This window comes from Saccopteryx bilineata, chromosome 7 (genome assembly GCF_036850765.1).
Source record: "Saccopteryx bilineata isolate mSacBil1 chromosome 7, mSacBil1_pri_phased_curated, whole genome shotgun sequence".
Taxonomy (NCBI): domain Eukaryota; kingdom Metazoa; phylum Chordata; class Mammalia; order Chiroptera; family Emballonuridae; genus Saccopteryx; species Saccopteryx bilineata.
In genome coordinates this window covers 21941839-21962490 of record NC_089496.1, presented here as the reverse complement: position 1 = coordinate 21962490, position 20652 = coordinate 21941839, and the positions used below count along the sequence as shown (strand labels likewise).

The following is a 20652-nucleotide window of genomic DNA, read 5'->3' as shown; positions in this document are numbered from 1 at the left end:
CACCTTCATGAGAGGGGTATACTTCTCTGCCCCACTGATGTTTTATGTAAATGATGGGATTATTAGTGGTACTGACACAGCAGGGGCTGGAAATGTGCCTGTGGCAGTGAACCTACCCCTTATTCTCCTGTCTCTTGTCACAAGAAGAGCATTATTCTGTATCTGTCGTTCCAAGGACACATGTGTGGAAAAGACCCGAACTGACCCTGTAGAACCCAGCCAAGATCAGCTGACCCAGCTCACCACAGGCGTCAGCAGTGAATGCATCCTTCTGGCTGTATGGCCCTGGCCTTGGAGTGGTGTGTTTTGAGTACTGTCACGTAGATGGACTCCTGCATCTGGTTCTGGCCCAGGGCTCCTTGAACCACGATGCAGGGCTTTCCTCAACAACCGTCAGCCACACCCCTCTCTCTGCGTAGCCGCCCCAGTGAGGACGTCACAAGGTAGCAAATATGAAAGCACCTGGCAAACAGTGAAAAACTGTACAATGCAAATGGCATCACCAACCAGCACTTAAATTTGTCACCATTATTCTGTGTTTCTAAGAACTTTCAAATACAGAAATGTACAGAGATTCTCAGGTTACAAACACCATTCTGTTCTCCGTGCTTCCAATGCCCCAGAGACAGTGGAGAGAAAATCCTTCTTTCATCCTCGCCTTGGTTCAACCACTTAGCCTTAGTGCTGGGGAACCATTGCTCAAGGTGGTCAGTACAGGGCTTTGAACTCGTGCCGTTTCACTCCTGCCCCGGAGACAGTTTCCTACTCAAGGTACTGTTGTCAAGACCCAACCTAAACAGGGGAATGAAGTTTTCTTGTTTTAGAGCTAAACTTCCAATGCCCTGTCTTCCTTTCTGAGATCCTGATATTTGTAAACTTTTTAGAAAGATGTTTAAAAGTTCAGGCATCAGGAGATACAAAGGATTCTCTGCAATGCATAGGTTTCCAGCTATACATTTGTTAGTATGCATTGTGAGCAGGGTAAATATAAAACATCAAGTTATAAATTAAAGCCTGACCAGGCAGTGGCGCAGTGGATAAAGCATCGGACTGGGACACAGAGGACCCAGGTTCGAAACTCCAAGGACACCGGCTTGAGCACGCGCGCATCTGGTCTGAACAATGCTCACTAGCTTGACCCCAAGGTCGCCAGCCTGAGCAAAGGGTCACTCCATCTGCTTTAGCCCCCTGGTCAAGGCACATATGAGAAAGCAATCAATGAACAACTAAGGTGCCGCAATGAAGAACTGATGCTTCTCATCTCTCTCCCTTCCTGTCTGTCGGTCCCCATCTGTCCCTCTCTCTGTCTCTGTCAAACACACAAAAAAAGGTTATAAATTAAAAAAAGCAATAAAAGTGTATGGCTGGTTTATGGTAATGCCAATGCTATGTAACAACTTAAATTTTCCACGTTTAAGATGACAATGTTTTCAGTACCTTGAAGATTATGTGTGTCTTCATTTAATTCTCATCTCCACCCTCTTAGACTAAAACTCTAATTCTTTTCTTAGATACAATATGAACAGAGTCACACAAATTGGACAGTATACAAGAACTTTAATTCTCTTGGGAGGTTATTAAAGAGACAGAGAAGTCTTTATTTAGTGATTGGCATTCCATACCAACTTTGGTGAGATGAAGTTGGCATAACTACCAAACTAAATCTTATAAAATTCTAAGAGTAAGAGTATGAAACCAGTCTACTTAGGATTTGTTGTTGTTAAGGCTAAAATTAGAACTTCACTTTTCCTTGAGAATTTAATCTCACTACATTTTCTATGGCATTTTATAGATACTGTGCTAATCTTCATTATCACTGCTGCCCTCTAGTGAAAAGAACTGTGCAAGTCTTCAAGCAGAAAAGAGAAAGTCAGTCTGGATAGTCTCTGCTTTGCACTGAAATAGATTTCTACAATTCATAAAGACAATCCCACCCATTGGTCTACGTCTTTGGGGGTGGAACTGAGTTGTTACAGTAGTTCCCCCTTTTCCATAGGGGTCCCCAGTGAATACCAGAAACCACAGCTAGCACCGAGCCTCTACATACTGTTTTTTCCTATAAACACTCATTTTTTCACTTAACGGCAGCACTTTCCAGGTTCTATTAGGCATATCTGTGTTGCCAGCATCAATCACTACTCTTGTGCTTTGTGGCCATTATTAAGTAAAATAAGGATCACTTGCACATACGGGCTGTGTTAAGGACAGTCAGCTACTAAGTGACGAACAGGCAGGGAAAGTAGACAGTGTGGATACATGGGACCAAGGGACGAGTCACGTCCCAGGCAGGACAGAGTGGTGCAGAGCAAAAATAAATCATGCTACTCAGAACTGCACACAATTAAAAACTAACAAATTGTTTATTGCTGGAACTTCCCATTTAACCTCGAGAGCCTCATTTGACAACAGGTAACTGAAATGCAGAAAACAAAACTGCGGGCAAGGAGGGACTCTGTATTTTACATTTTTGAGTGATTATTAATATTTAAGTTATTTCTTATTTTCATGTTATAGCACTGGCTATATCCATGACTTATTTAATATCAAATCTTTGGTTAGCTAAGGACCTATGGGGGGAAAAAAAACACCCCTGTGTCTATGACATTACTGCTAACTGGTGAGAGCATAATTTCTCCCAGGCCAGGACCTGCCATGGTAGACCCTTCCCAACCTAGGGCTGCAGGCAGGAACTACTCATCAGGAGGAATTCACACTTGAGATAAAGCCTCTTTCTGTGACTTTTCGTAGTCAGTAGGTCCTTTTGAACACAAAAAAAATCTATCCTTCTCTTCTCAAAAAACCCTCCAATGAATCTTCTCACACTTCAAATACAATTCTAATGCCTCACTTTGGCCCTTCAGGGCCAGCCCCTCCAAAGCTGCTCTGTGCTCTCCGCGGTCACAGCTCTCCAGACACACGAACCTGCAGTTTACCTACCACCTGTCTCCCTTCTAGCACATCAACGCCGTAGGAAAGGGGCTCTTCCGCCCTGTGCACGACTGGCCTTCCGGCCCCGACGACGCTGCTGGCCCCAGCGCGCCCCAGCAGCACGGGGACGGCTGACTGAAGGGGGGCTCTCGCTGTCACCACTCTCTCCAGCTCGCCACCCCCCGCGACCCCCCAGCATGAACGCCGCAATGGGAAAGAACGGCAGTAATAACTGTCTGTCCTTCCTGTCAGAATTGACTTTTTAATTTTTTTTTTTACTTCCTTTGTTCTGTAAAGTTCACTATTTCATAAACTTACTAATTAACTTGCTTTTCCACTCTGTGACCAGAGTGGCATTGATTGGTAGGAGGAGGAAGGGCAACATTGCAGTCGATGGTGGCTGGTGGTGGGTGGACAGAGCTCTAAATGTCCTAAGCTTTGGGTCAAGAGGGCCCACAGGCTTTTCAGCAATAAAATCTGAGATGAGTCAGATATCTGCATAATTTTGAAGTCCATTTTATAACCATCACATAGTTACACCCCTGTACATTCAGATGTAACCCATGATCATTATGGTTGCTATCAATCAATTTTTAAAAAGACATAAAAAAGAAATAAAATTTTAAAAAGACATAAAAAATGTTCTTGAGGTAAAGCATAAAGGACGAGAGGGGAAGGGCGTGCCGGGCAGAGGACCTGGATAAACAGCACACATCACTGTTTCGCAGTTACAGGCCCTCGGCGGCTTAGAAGCACTTTTATATCAATTATATAGCTAGCTCAAATCTTCTTAAAAACAGAGTATAAGTAAATAAAAATTAATAAAGAGAATATGAAAACAGATCATCTCACTTAACTTCCTTAGGAATTCTGTGGGCCAGATGGAGCAGACGCACTGCACCCAGCGGAGGAAGGAAGATGTCACTGCTCTGCCCCAATGTCTGGGTGTCTCCTGGCCCCAGGCGTGGTCTGTGCGGAGCAACCTCAGGGCATGGAGACTCCGCATTCTCAACCTCCCTGCACTGAATGTCCCACCCAGCAATGTCTACCGTTCCCCCCAGCTTTTCCATCACTGTCTTCAAGTCAAGGGGAGTCATGAATGTGGGCTGTTTCCATACTAGGTCCTAAGGACTGTGCATCTGACAATTTATTAAAAGCACAGGTTTAAAGGGCTTAAGAAGATGCAGGCAGAGCCCTGGCTGGGTAGCTCTGATGGTTAGAGTGTTCCCCCAATACGCCAGGGTTGTGGATTGGATCCCCGCTTGGGACACACACAAGAATCAACTAATGAATGCATGAATAAGTGGAACAACAAACTGATGTTTCTCTCTCTCCCTCTCTTTTCCTTCCTCTCTCTCTAGGACCGATAAATGAAATTTTTTTTAAAAAATAAGAAAAAATGCAGGTGGGAAGTGGATTCTAGGACCTACAAGAAGATATAGATCTTTGCCAAGATGCCACAAGGCAGGGTTGAGCACAGCCTGAAAATTCTCCCTCAGACTTCTTTGTTTGCAGCCAGAAACGCTCGGTTACAGAGAGGCACAGGCATCAGTGAGAATCCCAGGCTGGGGATTGAAAGACTTGGCTTTAGTTTTTGACTCTGCTGCATATTGGAGATGTGGTCTTAGACAAGCCCCACAGTCTCCCTGAGCCTCAGCTTTCCAGTTTCCTTGTCTATAAAGTGGAATAATGGTATTAGAATGACATTATAAAAACTCAGAATTCCTTTAAATGTGAATTGAGAGAATATATTACATTGCTCTGTGTATGGCCAGTGGCTGTCGTCATCACTGTGGCCGTGCACTTGCAGGTTCACACTGGATTTGGGCTGACGGTAAAGAAACAGTGGAGCCAAAAAATGGTCTTCCTTTATTCAAGACTTACACCGGCCAGTGAGCAAACACGCAGGGCTCCCAAAGCCACTGACACATTCTCTGGTTTCACAACCAGGAGAATCTTCTCCGGTTTCTCCTAGAATCAAAGCCCCTCACCTTGATTCCCCATCTGCAGATCTTCTCCCTTCTCTCTGCACAAACTCTGCAAACACATGGCTTCCTCCCTTCTCTTTTCAATACTTTCTGGCGTGAAAACCTCTCTTCCAGCAAACATTAGCAAGACAATGGCCCTTTCCAAGCAGGAAGGTAATTTGCAACTTCACAGATCACATACTTGGCACTGCCCAGCACCATTTTTTAACGCTAAAAGTGAGCAAACTAAAATAAATACAAATTTTAGAAACTCATTTGCCCGACACTTTGAGAAAAAGAAAATATATCCTAAAATGTAAGGCATAGTGATCCCCATGGTATTCTACTTCTGACATGGCTTACATCTTCCCTCTGGAATGAAGAAGTCTAGATTTACTTAGTTTGGGCCTCCGTCAGGCTTGTGACTCGGAAGGACCTGAGGAGAAGTTTTTCACCTCATTACAAAGCGTTAGTACAACTAAGTCCATATTTAAAGTACTGCCTTCAAAGTCAGTATGTCTGTTGGCTTAGTTTTCGGCACAGGATGTTTAAAATACTTCCATTCTGCAACTGGCCTCCTATGGCAAATTCTTCTGTTTTATCTTACATCATTCATTGTAAGAAATTCTTCTTCAGCAAACTTTCCTTAAACAGACTCTTGTATTAGATAACTTTCTCTTAGAAATAATATAGTAATTTTAAAAATGCTCTATTATCTTGCTTCACTTGGGAAAACAGAATTATTTTAGTCTAAATTTCATTACTTTAAATTGCTTTCAGTCAATGAGCATTTCCCCCTCCCTGAATTTTACAGTTCCTATCTTTCATAACTCCTGCGTAATAATTGGCCATTAAATAGCTGTTGAATGCCTCTTCTGTTGGAAGAACTTAAGAAATAATTAAAAGTATCAGACATGGAATCTACATGTTATTTCGGGGACAAGCTATTTTATACAAATTGATATTTGTAGTTTGATGTATTTTACTAAATACAGAGATCAGATCCTCTCCACTTTTCTGAAGTTCTTTATAAACTAATCGTCAATAAAGTACAGCATAGGGAACATAGTCGATAATATTGTAATAGCTGTGCATGGTGCCAGGTGGGTGCTGGAAATATCAGGGGATCACTTTGTAACAGATACGACTGTCTAAGCACCATGCTGTACACCTGAGACTAACACAATACAATACTGAATGTAAACTGTAACTGAAAAATAAAATTTAAAGTTCTTTTCAAACAAAAAAAGAAAAAAGAATAGAGGTTGAGTCAGAAAAATGTTCGCTAAAGAAGGTCAGTGATAAATCACAGTACAATCCAGCAGCGTGACCTTCCACGACGCACACTGGGAAGAGAGCACCGAACAGAAGCCCCGGGGCCTACTCCCCCTCTGACACTAACTCTGGGGAAGTCCTCTACATCACCGACCTCAGGCTCTTAACCTTGCAAAGGACAGAGCTGGACCAGACGGCCCTGGAGCTTCCTCCGGTGTAGTTCAATGTCTTGGTATGGCACAACCAAAACACCTCCCACTCTCAGCTCATGCAGCCCTGGGATTTTTCTTGACAGCAGGAAGTCCCCGAGTCCTCTCTGAAGCTTAATCCCTGACTCTACCAGTCGAGAGAATAGCAAATGTCTACCTGGGTTCTGCCCTGATCTAGGGTTACCATAATTCTGCAAAGTCCAAACAGCCCCTCACATATGTATAAAAGAGATGTTTTGAAAAAATTAATGCTAAGTCTGTCTTTCTTTTTTTTTCTTTTAGGTGAGAGGAAGGGAGATAGTGAAACAGACTCCTGCACTCCGACCGGGATCTACCCAGCAACCCCATCTGAAGCCAATGCTCAAGTACCGAGCTATTTTTAGTGCCTCAGGTTGACATGCTTGGACCAACCAAGCTATCCTCAGTGCCCGAGGTCATGCTCAAACCAGTTGAGCCACTGACTGTGGGAGGGGAAAAAAGAGAGAAGAAGGGTCAGGGGAAGCAGATGGTTGCTTCTCCTGTGTGCCCTGACTAGGGATCAAACCTGGGACATTCATATGCTGAGCCAACACTCTATCCACTGAGCCACTGGCCAGGGCCACGTCTGTCTTATAAAAATGATTTCAAGCATCACTTCCCAGAGGTGCATGAGCCACACTGCTTACATGGACATACAGGAGTGACGGGCAAAGCAGGCAGGGAAGTAATCCTGTGAGTCACACAGGGACTACTCTTACTGTGCAGGAGGAGACTGAGAAACAAAGCATGAGGTAAATGCATCCCATCTGTGAGTACCCATGACATGGTTAAAGGAAAAATGTCTGAACTTTACAGTGGATTCTGACTTTTTTTTAGAGAAAAACAATGGCCTGTAATGAGTCTAATCACAGGTAACACAATTACTAAAGTGTTAATAATACCACAGTGCAACCTCTCACATCTGAGGCTAGACTGCAGCAAGCATCCTGAAAATAGTGATAGAAGAAGACACTCTGGTATAAGAGAGGGAGAGAGGTGAGGGGGAGGGGGAGAGGGGGAAATGGGGAAGAGGACGTGGGGGAGAGGGAGGGTGGGAAGTGAAAAGGAGGTGGGTGGGGGAGGGGTGGGATATGTGGAGACACCCCTACTTTCGAGATCATACACCACTGAATCCTGAGGGTGAAGGAGAAGCATGAGCAGGCAGTCAGGTTCAGAGGAGACCCATACCCGCACCCCTTTCCTTTCCAGAGGAGTTTAAATGGAAGAGAATGGCGGGAAAGCAGCAGCTCTCAAGGTTAGGCTCTTTATACGCAGTACACGCACACTCACACACATGTGTGCGTCACCTATTCATTTACTTTATGCAACTGCCATCTGTCCCGGCTGCCTGGTTGCTATGGCAACAAGGTGAGGCTAAGAACTGTAGCACACATGTAAGAGCAGAACAGCATAAATTCAGGTGAAATACCAAAGAAGAAAGCACAGTTGTTTTCTAATTGTTCTCTTAATATTTAACCGCTCTTAAAATGTTGCTCCAGTCCTGCTATACTTTCCAAGGGAAAATTATGCTGAGTTCTGAGCTAAAGCAGAGACGCTGAGAAGGAGACGACTGTGCTCAGGGCCCATGTGGTCAGCTCTGCCCTAGACTCTGGTCACGGTCTCCTCACTGGTCTCTGCGCTTCTGCCCTGACTCCCATCCTCAGTCAGAGCCAGGTGCTCTTACTACCATGTCACCCAGATTGTGCACTGCCTTGTTCAAAACCGTCCAGAGCTTTCTGTCTCACTCAGAGTAAATAATGAAGGACTCCGAGGAGCCTTCCAGGCCCTCCACGACCTTCCCAGCCGTTGCCCGACCCCATTTTCTACCCTCTTCTTCCCACTGCAGGGCCTCTGCACTCGGATCTGTCTGCAAACTCCTTCCCTCAAATATCCTGATGCTCTTTTCTGTCCTTTGGTCAAATGTCATCTCTTCAGTGGGGCCTTCTCTGATTGCCTGTACAATTTAAAACCGTAAATCACCCCATTCCCTGGCACTTCCTGAACCCACTCTTGCTCTTTTCCTTCAGAGTATCCTTCCCCACCTAATTCCATAGCTGGAAACAGAGCCAGCTGGTCCTCTCCCTTTGGACGACCACTTGGACAGAAATGTTCAGAATTATAACCGTATATATGTACTGATTCTTTAACCTAATGTCTGGGGATTTATCCTTTAGACATACTTGCACACATGCACTGTGTATATGTGTGTGAATGACTATATACAGGTTTATAATATTTATAAGAGCAAAACAGTAGAAGCCACACAAACGTCCAGACGTAGAGAACAGGTCACACACAATGGGAAACAGCCTGGAAGAAGAGGGGAGCCTCGCCGGCCTGACAGGCCCTCCCGGAAGCTCTCGCGAGAAACGCGAGACTGACCGTTGTGTTTAATACGCGAAACAAAGAAATATGTCTTTATAATTTCTTACACGGTTCTTATAATAAAGAACCGAAGCATAAGAAACTAATAAATGGGGCCTGTGGCCGGGGCAGTGATTCTTGGGAAGTGGCTTTGCAGCACGCTCCTTTTAATATTATCTGGGATCTTGAGTGGCTTACATTTATTACCCATTCAAAAATGAAGCAAAACGTGCTTTCTCTGTCAATCACACTCCCTGGTATTTACCCAAAGGAATTAAAAACTTATGGCCACACGAAAACCTGCACGTGGATGTGGAGAACAGCTGTATTTATAACTGTGGAAACCCCGAACACTCTGGATGTCCCTCAGTGGGGGAAGGACGAAAGGAAACATCCTGACAATGGAAGTCAGCTCTAAAAAGAAATCAGCTGTCAAGCCATGAAGAAACGTGAAGGAAACGGAAATGCACATTTTACTCTGTGGAAAAAGCCAGTCTGAAAAGTCAATATCCTGTATGATTCCAATTGGGAAAGGCAAATCTATGCAGATAGTAGAAAGAGCAGTGGTTGCCTGGGACTGGGGGGAGGAAGGGATAAAGGCAGAGCACAGAGGGGTTTGGGGGGGCAGTGAAACTACTCTGTATGTTACCACAATGGTGGTATATATATGTCATCATGCATTTGTCCAAGCCACAGAATACACAACACCAAGAATGAATCCTAACGTAAACTATGGACTTTGGGTGATATCGACATGTCAACGAGTGCCCATCAGTGTAACGAATGCGCCATTCTGGTGAGAATGTGGATAATGGGGAGGCTGTCCACGCATGTATGGGACAGGAATAAGGGAAATCTGTCCCTTCCACTTAATTTTGCTATCAACCAAAACTGCTCTAAAAATAAAGTCTATTAAACAAAAGAAAACAAAACAAAGTATGTCCTCATGGCTCAGACTGTTTTGTTTTCCCTCGGACTTTCTGAGGCACACTTTGGTAGTAGCATGAGGAGGTGGAGGGTCAGGGCAGGACAGATGGACCCTCCTGCCAGTCCTCTTCTCCTCGGGGAATGTGCATCTTCTTGGCCTGGAGTGTGAGGTCCAGGCCAGCAGTACCCGGGACCCCCTGGCGGTCCGGTTACCCGGCTGCATGACAGGACTCACAGATTGGCCTCCTCTGCTCCAGGCTATTAGCTTGTCTCTTGATCCCCCTCCAGCCAATCCAGGACACATTTATCAAACCTGCTCCTACCCTCAAGCATTCAGCTTCGTCCATAATGGCTTCATGTTTGTCAGCTCCCACGCCTTACACCATCTAAACATGTTACTCTCTGGATCCCCATTCCCTGTTATGTATTATGTGTCCTTAGTGACACTTGTACATAAAATTAATAATTTAAACACACATATCTTAATTTATATATGTCTATTAGAAGAGTCACGTAAGTAATGTGTGTTTTAATCATTCAGTATAAGTCAGGGCAACAAACATTTGAGGAACAACAAAGTAAGCATTATGTACATGAGTGTCTGGTCTCATGGAGTTTTCAATCCGTTAGCTTATTTTCCACCATATCATATTACTTTCTGGGACATATTTAATAAATGCTTTTGTACGTTGTCAGTGAAGATGAATTCTATTCACACAAAATAAACAAATTATTCAATGTTTTCTAGCACAGAAACTTGGCAGGCCAAATGACTACCTTCATTGTTCCTTTCTGTAGCTATCTTCATTCATTTAAGTGTTTTATTTTCATATTCTCCTTTATAACTTTAGGACTTAGCATTTTAGATATCAACACAGGAAGCTAACATTCTTTAAGAGCCCACACTTGGAACATTTATAAAAAGCTGTGTTCTCACTTAGACTCATTAGGGACAACTAGAACAGTTAGAGGATGATTCTTGGTTGGTTAAAAAAAAAAGAAGAAACATTTCATCTAAACTGTTATTATATAGTCTTTTAGAAAGTAGAAGTTATTTAAAAATTTTAGTAAAAGTACAAAGAGTCCTTGGGGCACTGAAGAAGGAAAAGAATTCTCAGCACATACTCTACACTGCAGAAGAAAAATACTGAGAATAAAAATAGTTTCCCAACTCAGTCATTTTTGGGGATTGATAATTTATTCCTGATGGTCCCCCAGAAGAAGGGAAGAAGAGGAAAAGAATATATTTGGCTCCCATACAGAAATTATTCATAGTTCTTTTCCCTCATAAAATAATGAACTATTAGATCTTCCATAAAATCCCTTTCAGTAATTTTACAGTGGGCCTGCATTTTATAATGCATGTTTTGTAACCAAGAAAATTAAAAAAAAAAAAACCCAACAGGAGAATCATTTTACTATAATTTATTCCACTGATTTTTATTAAATTTCCAATTCCAAACCTTTCATTCTCCTATAAAATTAAATAGACCAAGTCGGAGATTCTTGTTTAGTGCAATGATTAAAATGGAAAGTTTATTGACTGCCACCTACTGGTGAGAAAAAAAGTGACAGCTTATTATTATTTTTTTTATAAATTCTGCATTTTTCTCTCAGATTTTCCAGTTAGGTGTGTAAATATATACTATATTTTATTTCAGTGAGAGGCAGGAAGGCAGAGACAGACTCCCAAATGTGCCCTGACTGGGATCCCCCTACTAGGCAATGCTCTGCCCTTCTTGGCCACTGCTCTGTTGCTCAGCAACCAAACTATTTTTATAACCTGAGACAAGGCCATGGAGCCATCCTCAGTGCCCAGGGGCCAACATTGCTCTAACCATTTGAGTCATGGCTGTGGGGGGGGGGGAAGAGAGAAAGATGAAGGGGGGTGAGAAGCAGATGGTCATTTCTCCTAACTAAGAATTGAACCCAGGACATCCACACACCGCTTTAATGGGTCTACCACTGAGCCAACCGGCCAAGACCACGTTTAATTATTTTATATTAAAAAAGATTGAATACTGTATAATAGGACATTCTGAACATTTCATATGTTTAAATGCAAATTAACTGACCATAAATTTATAGTTTTTAAAAAAAATCAAAATGTGATATTTTCCCTTTTACAATGTAATACTTTTCTTAGTATTATTTTTTTTAATTTTATTTTTATTTTATTTATTCATTTTAGAAAGGAGAGAGAGAGGGAGAGAGAGAGAGAGAAGAGAGAGATAGAGAGAGAAGGGGGGAGGAGCAGGAAGCATCAACTCCCATATGTGCCTTGACCAGGCAAGCCCAGGGTTTCGAACCGGCGACCTCAGCATTTCCAGGTCGACACTTTATCCACCACAGGTCAGGCGATCTTAGTATTATTATAAGAAGTCACACAAATTGTCATGCCCTGTTAAACTGTGTTTTTATAGACATGGATGCTGGTCTAACTGATGATGAAATGAACGCTCACTTCAAGATTAGCTTGTCAAAGATCAAATGAAGTTCATCTCTCATGATGAAACTCTCTCCTGAGGGATGACATTCATTCTATCTTTACAGACAAATAAAATGTAAAAATGATCTGCCACAGATCACGGTAAGTCACTGACTGGGCACAGTGGAGTTGAAGGGGTCAGAGCCCAGACCCTGGAGACCGACTCCTTGCCCCCCCACTGACTAGTTATGGGACCCTGGGTAAGAAACAACCTCACTGAGCTTTAACTCCCTCATTTGTACACCAGAGGTGATGACAGCTCCAACCTCCTTTGGGGTGAGAACACTACCTGGGTGAGAACACTACCTTCCACCAATAGAAGACATAATAGTAAAAGTTACCAGAATTTTCCAAGGTAATATATCAGCTTGAGGGGGAACATTTATGTCTTCACCCTTTGCATAGCGGAAGCACTATGTCCTTTATAATTAATGAAACATACCTGGTTTAAAATGTGGTAAAGAATGAACTCCAGGCCAAGTGTCCTCATTTGGCGTTCCAAGAACCTAGTGGAGAGCAGGAAATTGTGGAAACAGACTTATTATTTCCAAAGCACTCAAAATTCTCCGGTACAGAAAACAGTACACTGCATATGATGAAACTCTGGGAGTTTTTTGTGTTTTGGTTTTTTTTTTTTTTCCATTATCGTGTGCCAGGAATTTTATTTCAGTAAAAAAACAAACCCTGCTAAAAAACCACCCAAGATGAATGTCTGTGTTTTAACAAATGTAACTGGGTGAGGTAAGACAAGTTAAATCGGCTGCATTTTATCAACTCCAAGCTTAATAAGTGAGCTTAGGTCTTGAACGATATAAGCTATCTGTCGTCTTCGCGGACTCGAATAAAGGATGTCCGTGTCCCTCCTGATTCTCTCATGCCCTTTTGTCCTTTGCTCCAGGATCAGATAGCTCACTGTTTAACAGTCCTGAAGATTTTGTCATTTCTCATCCCACATTCTCTGCCTGAGCATCACTATGTTTCAAAGAAGCAGGTCGGACAGCTGGGAGGCTGATGTTCTCCTCTGGCCAGAGGACTGTCACAGTTCACATCTTTAATAATGTGACTTACAGGTTCCTCGTTCCAAAATACTGTTCTCCCTAGACTTTTCCCTTTCTTTACCATACGTCTCCCTTCTTTCTATGTGTGATCTTCCATCCCTGGGTAAAGGAATTCCCTTCAATTCCTTTATGGGAAATTTCATCTCCCATATACCTGGGCACACTCCATTTGAATTTCCAACCCTACCAGTTATGACTATTACACTCAATGATCACGGTAAGTCACCGACTGGCACAGTGGAGTTGAAGGGTCAGAGCCCAGACCCTGGAGACCGACTCCTTGCACCCCTACTGACTAGTTACGGGACCTTGGGTAAGAAACAACCTCACTGAGCTTTAACTCCTCCATCTGTACACTGGAGGTGACGAGCTCCAACCTCCTCTGGGGTGAGAACACCACCTGGCACGCTGCAAGCACTGTGTCCCCATTAGGTATCATTCAAAGCACCCACAGAAACAGGCGTCAGATGACAGGTGCCGGTCATGCGGGAGAATCCAGTGCATCTCCCTCTGCCACAGTGACTCCTGCCGGGGGTTGGTGAGCACACTCTGAGTCCAGTGCTCGTGAACTCACACGAACAGTCAAAGAGGTCAGAAAGGGCAAAGGATCAAGCCGGAAGCAGGCAAAACAGGAGGAAGGGCTGGTTTCCCAGAAGGAAATGGGGCATGCTCACGATCTCTGAGGGTTAGCAGGTACTGCTTAGCCATAAGGAAACACAGAGCTCTGATTCTTTATGCATTTATTTACTGGGGGACAGGACTGTCGAGTCGAGCGTGGCACTCATCCAGGGAGCAGGCCCCCCACTGCCTCCCAGCTGCTGGAGCAGCGTCACATACACTGAAACACTGAATCTGGTTCAGGGAGCCGATCATCCAATTTTCCTTTAAAACTGTAACTGTTTAATTTGGAAGTACTAATTCACACTAAAATTAACAGGCAGATTGACACAAGCAAGGTCACACTATTGATGGTCACTCTAAAGGAGGACTGGAAAAGTTGTAGGACAGGAAAAAGAGACAAAGGCATTGTGTCTGACACGAGGACGTGTGAGAACAGTGTCTCTGGACAAGGCACCCCCCTTTCTTCTCACTAATCCTGACCACGATTTCAAGAGAGGGAGACATGGGGTCCGCGGGTGGGGCACCCAGGCACCAGGGACCTCCACCTGGAGCTCCCACCGGGTTCTGATGAAGGATAAAACGGGCAACAGTATCAACTACGCAACTAAAGCAAGGACCTTTCAGCTCAAAATCACAACTTGATCACAACTAACCCAACACGTGAAACCGACCCTCTGCAGGTTTTGTAAACAATGAAAACTCCAGCCAGAGCCTGAATCTCATTCTCTCTCCCTAATAAAGGTCTGATTGCTCCCCTGACTGTACCTGTTTCTGCAATGTTTGTGTTAGCAAAACTTTTTATAGGCACTATCCCCATCCAGACCCAGGGTTCTGTTTCAAAGTGATTATCAAATATTACAGCCATCTCATAAAACTTACTTACAAAGGGAAAATATATAACTTTTTTTATGAGTTATTATAGCACTGACTGATGAGATTCCAGACCTCAAATTCTTTTCCTGCCTCCAACTCCTGGCCCACTGGCACAGGAAATACAAACTGGGCAGAGGAAGAGAGGAATTAAAAGTCAATTCTGCTTCTTCGAGAAGCCGTTTTGGGTTAGACCATGTGGGTGATATCTGTAGCTGGAGATGACAGGGAGCTGGTGTGAGCAGGGACCGTGGGTGTGTGTTGTCTCTGATGTCAGAATTCCATTTACATTAATCAACCAAGAAATTCCACCACCAAGATACTTGTAAGTTAGAAAGAAAAAGAGATGTTCTCTAAAATATGAACACAACCTTTGCAAATAAAACTGCCAAAAAAAAATGCATCTGGTGTGCCATCGACATCTAAAATGGGGTTATCACATCTATAAGTAAGCATCTCAGGCCCGCTTTAATCATACAACAACATGCTCTGACACGCTAAAAGCTCCCCTACCCACGCATGTAAGCAGCTGCCCCTGAGGCCTGTGCTGCGGCTCGCACGGCTCCCTGCTCCTTTCGTGGTTCATCTGTCCTCTGGGCTAGCGCTTCCTGTGTTTGTCACAGAAGACAGAGATGAGGGTGGGGCTCTGCCCTCAGGTGCACCTGCCCTGGTGAGGCGACGAACAGGGGCTCTGATGAGCTGCCTTCCATCCGCGTCACCAGAGGGTGAGGGGGGCAAGCGCTCAGGACAGGGTGTGCCCAAGCCTACCGAGGGCAGGAGAAGCCGCACTGGCCAGGACTGGCGAGTGGGAGAAGGGACACTGACTACTGGTTGGCCAAGTGAAGAAAGGGCGGGAGTGACAGGATAGTATTCTGGTCAAAAGGGAAGGCTAAAGAAAAAATACTCTCTCCAAACAGTTGTGCTGCTCATGTCCGTATAGCTTCTCACTGGTGTCCTCTTCCGGAATTCCTGCCCCTAATTTTAGGTTCACTACTAGCTCTGATTCTAACTTCAGCTCACAGTTCACCTTCTCCTGAAAGACCTTCTGGAGTCTCTGGTCTGAGTGACATGTGGTACTCTTGGCGATCTCTGCGGGCTCTCTGCAGACTTCGATAGGCCCCACCCACTGCTGCAGACTTCGATAGGCCCCACCCACTGCTGCGTCACTGTTAGATCACTTTTCTGTCTGATCACTGGACTGCAGACCGCACGGTGGTGACCGTAACATTTGTCTTTGGTTCCCTAGTGCCCACCATGCACCAGAAACGGAATGAATGAATGAATGAATGAGCCATGTGTCTGGGTAACAGTGTGGTCTCATGTGACGGAACTACAGACTGGGTTATAGGATGGGAGGCGAGGACAGAACCAAATCCAAGGAGAAGTATTTTATCTGTTTCAGATTTTACCAAACTACAGGTCCCATGACCCACTGGAAGTCTCCTTTAGAGGGTTGACATCAGAATTTTTCAAAGGAGGAAATAAAGAGAAAATATCAGGATAACATGCATGCTAAAGATATAGAGAGTTTTGTGAAACTTCTGTTCAGATTGCACCCGAGTGTGTGCGCACGCGTGCGCTGTGCATCGTGACGTAAGATGCACCTCTTACTATTTAAGAGCCACTCTGTAGGGAACAAGAAGTTATTAGATGGAAGGGAGAATGCAGGCGATAAAGCAAGTATAATGGCTGGGAGAATGCAGGCGATAAAGCAAGTATAAGGGCTGGGGAAGTAAGTTTACTTCTGGGCCTGCTAAATGTCAGACATGCCTGCAGGTCATCAGTGATGACAGGGGATGTGAGGGCAGTCAGGAACACACGTGGATCATAGGACAGGGACTGACGATCCAGGAAAACATCTGGAACTCTTCAGCACAGAAAACAGTAGAAAGCAAATGCCAAAGGCCAAACATAGGCTACAAAATGGTCTTTCTTCCCCGTAGTCACATATTGTATACACAGCTCCCAGAAGAGAGTCCCCGTGACTTCCTGAAATCTCATCTTATCAGTATAGGTCTACACTGCCTGACCCTGATGAACTAGGGTTTGATGGCCTCAAATTTACTCTTCAGACTTGTGTATGTACTGACAGGAACGGCTTAAATCTCCCCAATCTGACAGCCTCTTGGAGGGGCAGAGGAAGACACGAAGAAAAATTCTGCTAAAACATTTACAAATTCTAAGCTTCTGGGGCTCAGAGTTCAAAACCTAGTGTTTGTCAGAAACATTTACTTACCCTTCTAAATTATTAACTGTTCGCTAATTCTCTTTTTTTTTTAAAGATGCTGCACTAAGAGTTGAGGCTTCTTTTTTTTTTAAGACTTTATTTATTCATTTTAGAGAGGAGAGAAGGAGGAGAGAGCGAGAGAGTGAGAGCGAGAGAGAGAGAGAGAGAGAAGAGACAGAGAGAGAGAAGGGGGGGAGGAGCAGGAAGCATCAACTCCTATATGTGCCTTGACCAGGTAATCCCAGGGTTTTGAACCGGCAACCTCAGCATTCCAGGTCGACGCTTTATCCACTGCGCCACCACAGGTCAGGCAAATGACACTTCTTTCTAATTATTTTTATTTATTTATTCATTCATTTTTTAGAGGGGGAGAGAGAGAGAAGGGGGGGAGGAGCAGGAAGCTTCAACTCCCATATGTGCCTTGACCGGGCAAGCCCAGGGTTTTGAACCGGCAACCTCAGCATTCCAGGTTGACACTTTATCCACTGCGCCACCACAGGTCAGGCCTAATTCTCATATTTGCTAGTCTTGGCTGTGGTAGAGGCCCCGGGGGTGCTGAAAATGAGTGTGTGGACGTTCCCTGGAGAATGGCCATGGGTTAAGCAGAACAAGGAATGCTGATAGTTCTTCCTGGACCAAGGGGTCAGAGCCTCTAACAGACGGATTCTGACCAATCACGTGCAGACAGTATGTACAGATGGATTCTGACCAATCACGTGCAGACAGTATGTACTAATGAAGGGACGCGGGACGTGCTGGGTTCCCTGTTCCATGCTCCATCTTATGAGATGGGCACTCCCCAGTAGCGCTGTTCTGACTTAGGAATGAATCCAAAGCAATGGAGAACACCCCATAACTTTTATTATTTTTAAAATGAATGTCTGGAAGTCCACATGATTGCTTCCCAGCTGTACTACTTTAGGTTCTAGAAGTTTTTCTGGTTCCTTGGTGAGAAGCCCTGAATAAAACCTGCGAAGGCACATTCAAAATCGGGTTGGTTAGACAAAGAGACACGCCCTTAGGAGCTATTCAGTATGCTCCAGGGGGTCACATGGGGCAACGGGGCTCGGGCGGGGGTGAGCGATTCAGCCAACTGACCAGACCCAAGAGGGAGGTTTTGGGTATTAAAAATGAGGGTTTTTGTTCTCTCTCTCTTTTCAGTCCAATCCACCACACACACACACACACACACACACACACACACACACACGCTCTCTTTCTCTCTCTCTCTCTCTCTCTCTCTCTCTTTCAGTGACTTAAAGAAAGACATAGGAAAACATCTTACATTCTCCAGTGACACAAAATAGAAGGGATATGCAATATTCTGATGGCCGAGTCAGGATTAAAGAAATAATAAGGTAGGAACAGCTGCTTGAACCTAACACAGGGAAAGCTAATATTGAGACACATAAAAACTGAGGACTTAGGTTCTGTTAATTAATTACTCAAGATGGGAAGACCTGGCTGGCAACAATTTGTGTCAGAAAAGACTCATGGCTTTTAGCGGAGTACACATTCTATGAGACCACCCAGGGGAAATCGAAGGAGACTGGGGTGGGCTGACTTTCAGGTGTCTTGTTGTCCCCACCTCCTGGTGTTCATACACCACCCCTTGAGTATGGATGGGACTAGGACTTTACTTCTAATAACACATAATGGCAAAAGCGACAAGAGGTCACTTCTGTGATGATAGCGTCTAAGATGACAACTCCCATTTTGCTAGGAGCCTCTTCCTTGCTAACTTTGAGGAAACCAGCTGTCATGCAGGAAGGACATAGGACAAGGAAATGAAGGTGGTCTCCACCAACAGCCAGCAGGAATCTGAGGCCCTCTGTCCAACAGCCTACAAGAAAGTGATCACTGGCGACAACCACAGGAGTTGGAAGTGAATCCTTCCCCAGCCCATGCCTTGACTGCAGCCCTAGAAGACCCCAAAGCAGATCACCCAGCTAAGGTAGGCCTGGACCTCTGACCCACGGGAATTGTGAGCTGATAAGTGTGTGCTGTCGTTAAATTTCTGGTAGTATGGTGATGCAGCAATAAACAACTAATAGGGATTTTATCACTGAATTATATCCTATACCAGGTGCTGTCTGTAAAAAGATACAAAAATAAACAAGGCAGTCTCCTCTGAAATGTACCCAGAAAGGTCATGTCCCATGAGGTGGGTTGGAAATGTTTACTCTCAATGAGATTGGGGCATCGCGCCGCATAAGTCAAGTACTGCAGTGTCCACGGGGGACTGCTACGCTGTGCTAAGTCAGCCGGAAACAAGGACATTGGAGGGAGCCGTCAGTGCACAACAAAGGAGGTCATTCTAATGACAAAAGCTGTATAAAATGGAATGGACAGACTTATGAGGTTTAATTAAAGCAAGGATTGGATTGCATCACATTTTGCATTCAGATATAGAAAGAATCAAATTCTGCCTCCATTGACACAGGGTCACATGCTGTAAAATTCTGATGTAATCCTACAACAGACAGTTTGAGCGATACGATGAGATCATGCATTTACACCTACCTTTGCTTTTACTTGTCCTAATTAGGGCAGACAGGGAGAAGGGAGTTGGTAAGGAAGAGGTATCACTCCATGAAGGAGGATAGAGAAGGCATGGATGAAGGCTTATTTCCCCATTTTCTATCCAAAGTAAGTATCAGTGTTCATTATTTTGCAGGGAACCAATGAAATCAATGGCAGATATCAACATATTTTCTAGCAGCAAGATAAGCAAAATATATGCATGTATGCGGTGTGTGTGTGTGTGTGTGTGTGTGTGTGTGTGTGTGGTTCCTCCCTTACACCATTCCCTAAGGCTTAAGCTAAAGTGCCACTATATAAGGGGTCAGACTGTTCAAACTTTTCATTTTGGCCAATGGCCAATGAATTACAGGCTGGATGGAGGATTAGAAAAGCTGCTTTAAAATATTGACTTGGAGTGGTTTTCCACAGAGCAGCCAACCTGTAGAGAGATTCTGCAGAGCAGGAAGCTTTACCTAAGAAGGGCCAGGAGGGGGAGCCACTGGACTGAGAAAATGAAAAGCTTCTGGGGCTTCAGAAAACTATTGAATATTTAATCAGCTGTTCAACTGAAGCTGCTGGATTAAAGGAGATAAGTGTTTCCAAAATATTGTGCAGAGTTCTCAACATGGCGAAGGTTTGGATGAGAAGTAACCCAAGTAAGTAAAAGACAGCACTTAAGAGTTTTATTTTAAATGAGTTTGATTCACCTTCTAGAAGATAAAGGTCCAGCTTAGTGGTACTTGGCTACACATGGGAATTATCTGAGAAGTAGTTAAAAAAAAACCTGGATAAAAAACACTAAAGACTGGGGCACATCCCAAAGTTCTGACTTACCTGGCTGAGCTGCAGCCTAGTACTTGGAATTTTCTAATCTGCCCAGTGACTGACTCCGTGTCGGATAAAGCTGGGACCACTGGGTAACCTAATGAATCTGGGCAATCTCTTAGTGGCCCTCAGTTTAGTTAGCTGGTTTATTTTTTTTCAAAAGTCTTTAGCTTTCCCTGGTAGGATACCTCAGTCCTGATAAACCAGGGTTGCACGTTTGGTCCCTGGTCAGGGAACACACAAGAATCAACCAGTGAATACATAAATGAGTGTGACAACACCAGAAAGCCTTTGCCCTGGATCCAGAGGGCCACAGAAGACTTTCAGTAGATGAATGACCGAAAGCAAGCAG

General features: G+C 44.2%; 1 protein-coding gene across 5 annotated transcripts in view; it reads right to left on the bottom strand.

Moving 5' to 3' along the window:
* Positions 1–20652, bottom strand: part of CDK14 (cyclin dependent kinase 14) — a 635411-nt gene that overhangs the window by 148077 nt on the left and 466682 nt on the right. For all 5 annotated transcript variants that reach the window (XM_066239829.1, XM_066239828.1, XM_066239831.1 and 2 more), the window contains one exon: positions 12619–12682. In XM_066239829.1, coding sequence (XP_066095926.1) covers positions 12619–12682 — 64 coding nt within the window. The remainder of the gene's footprint in view (positions 1–12618; positions 12683–20652) is intronic.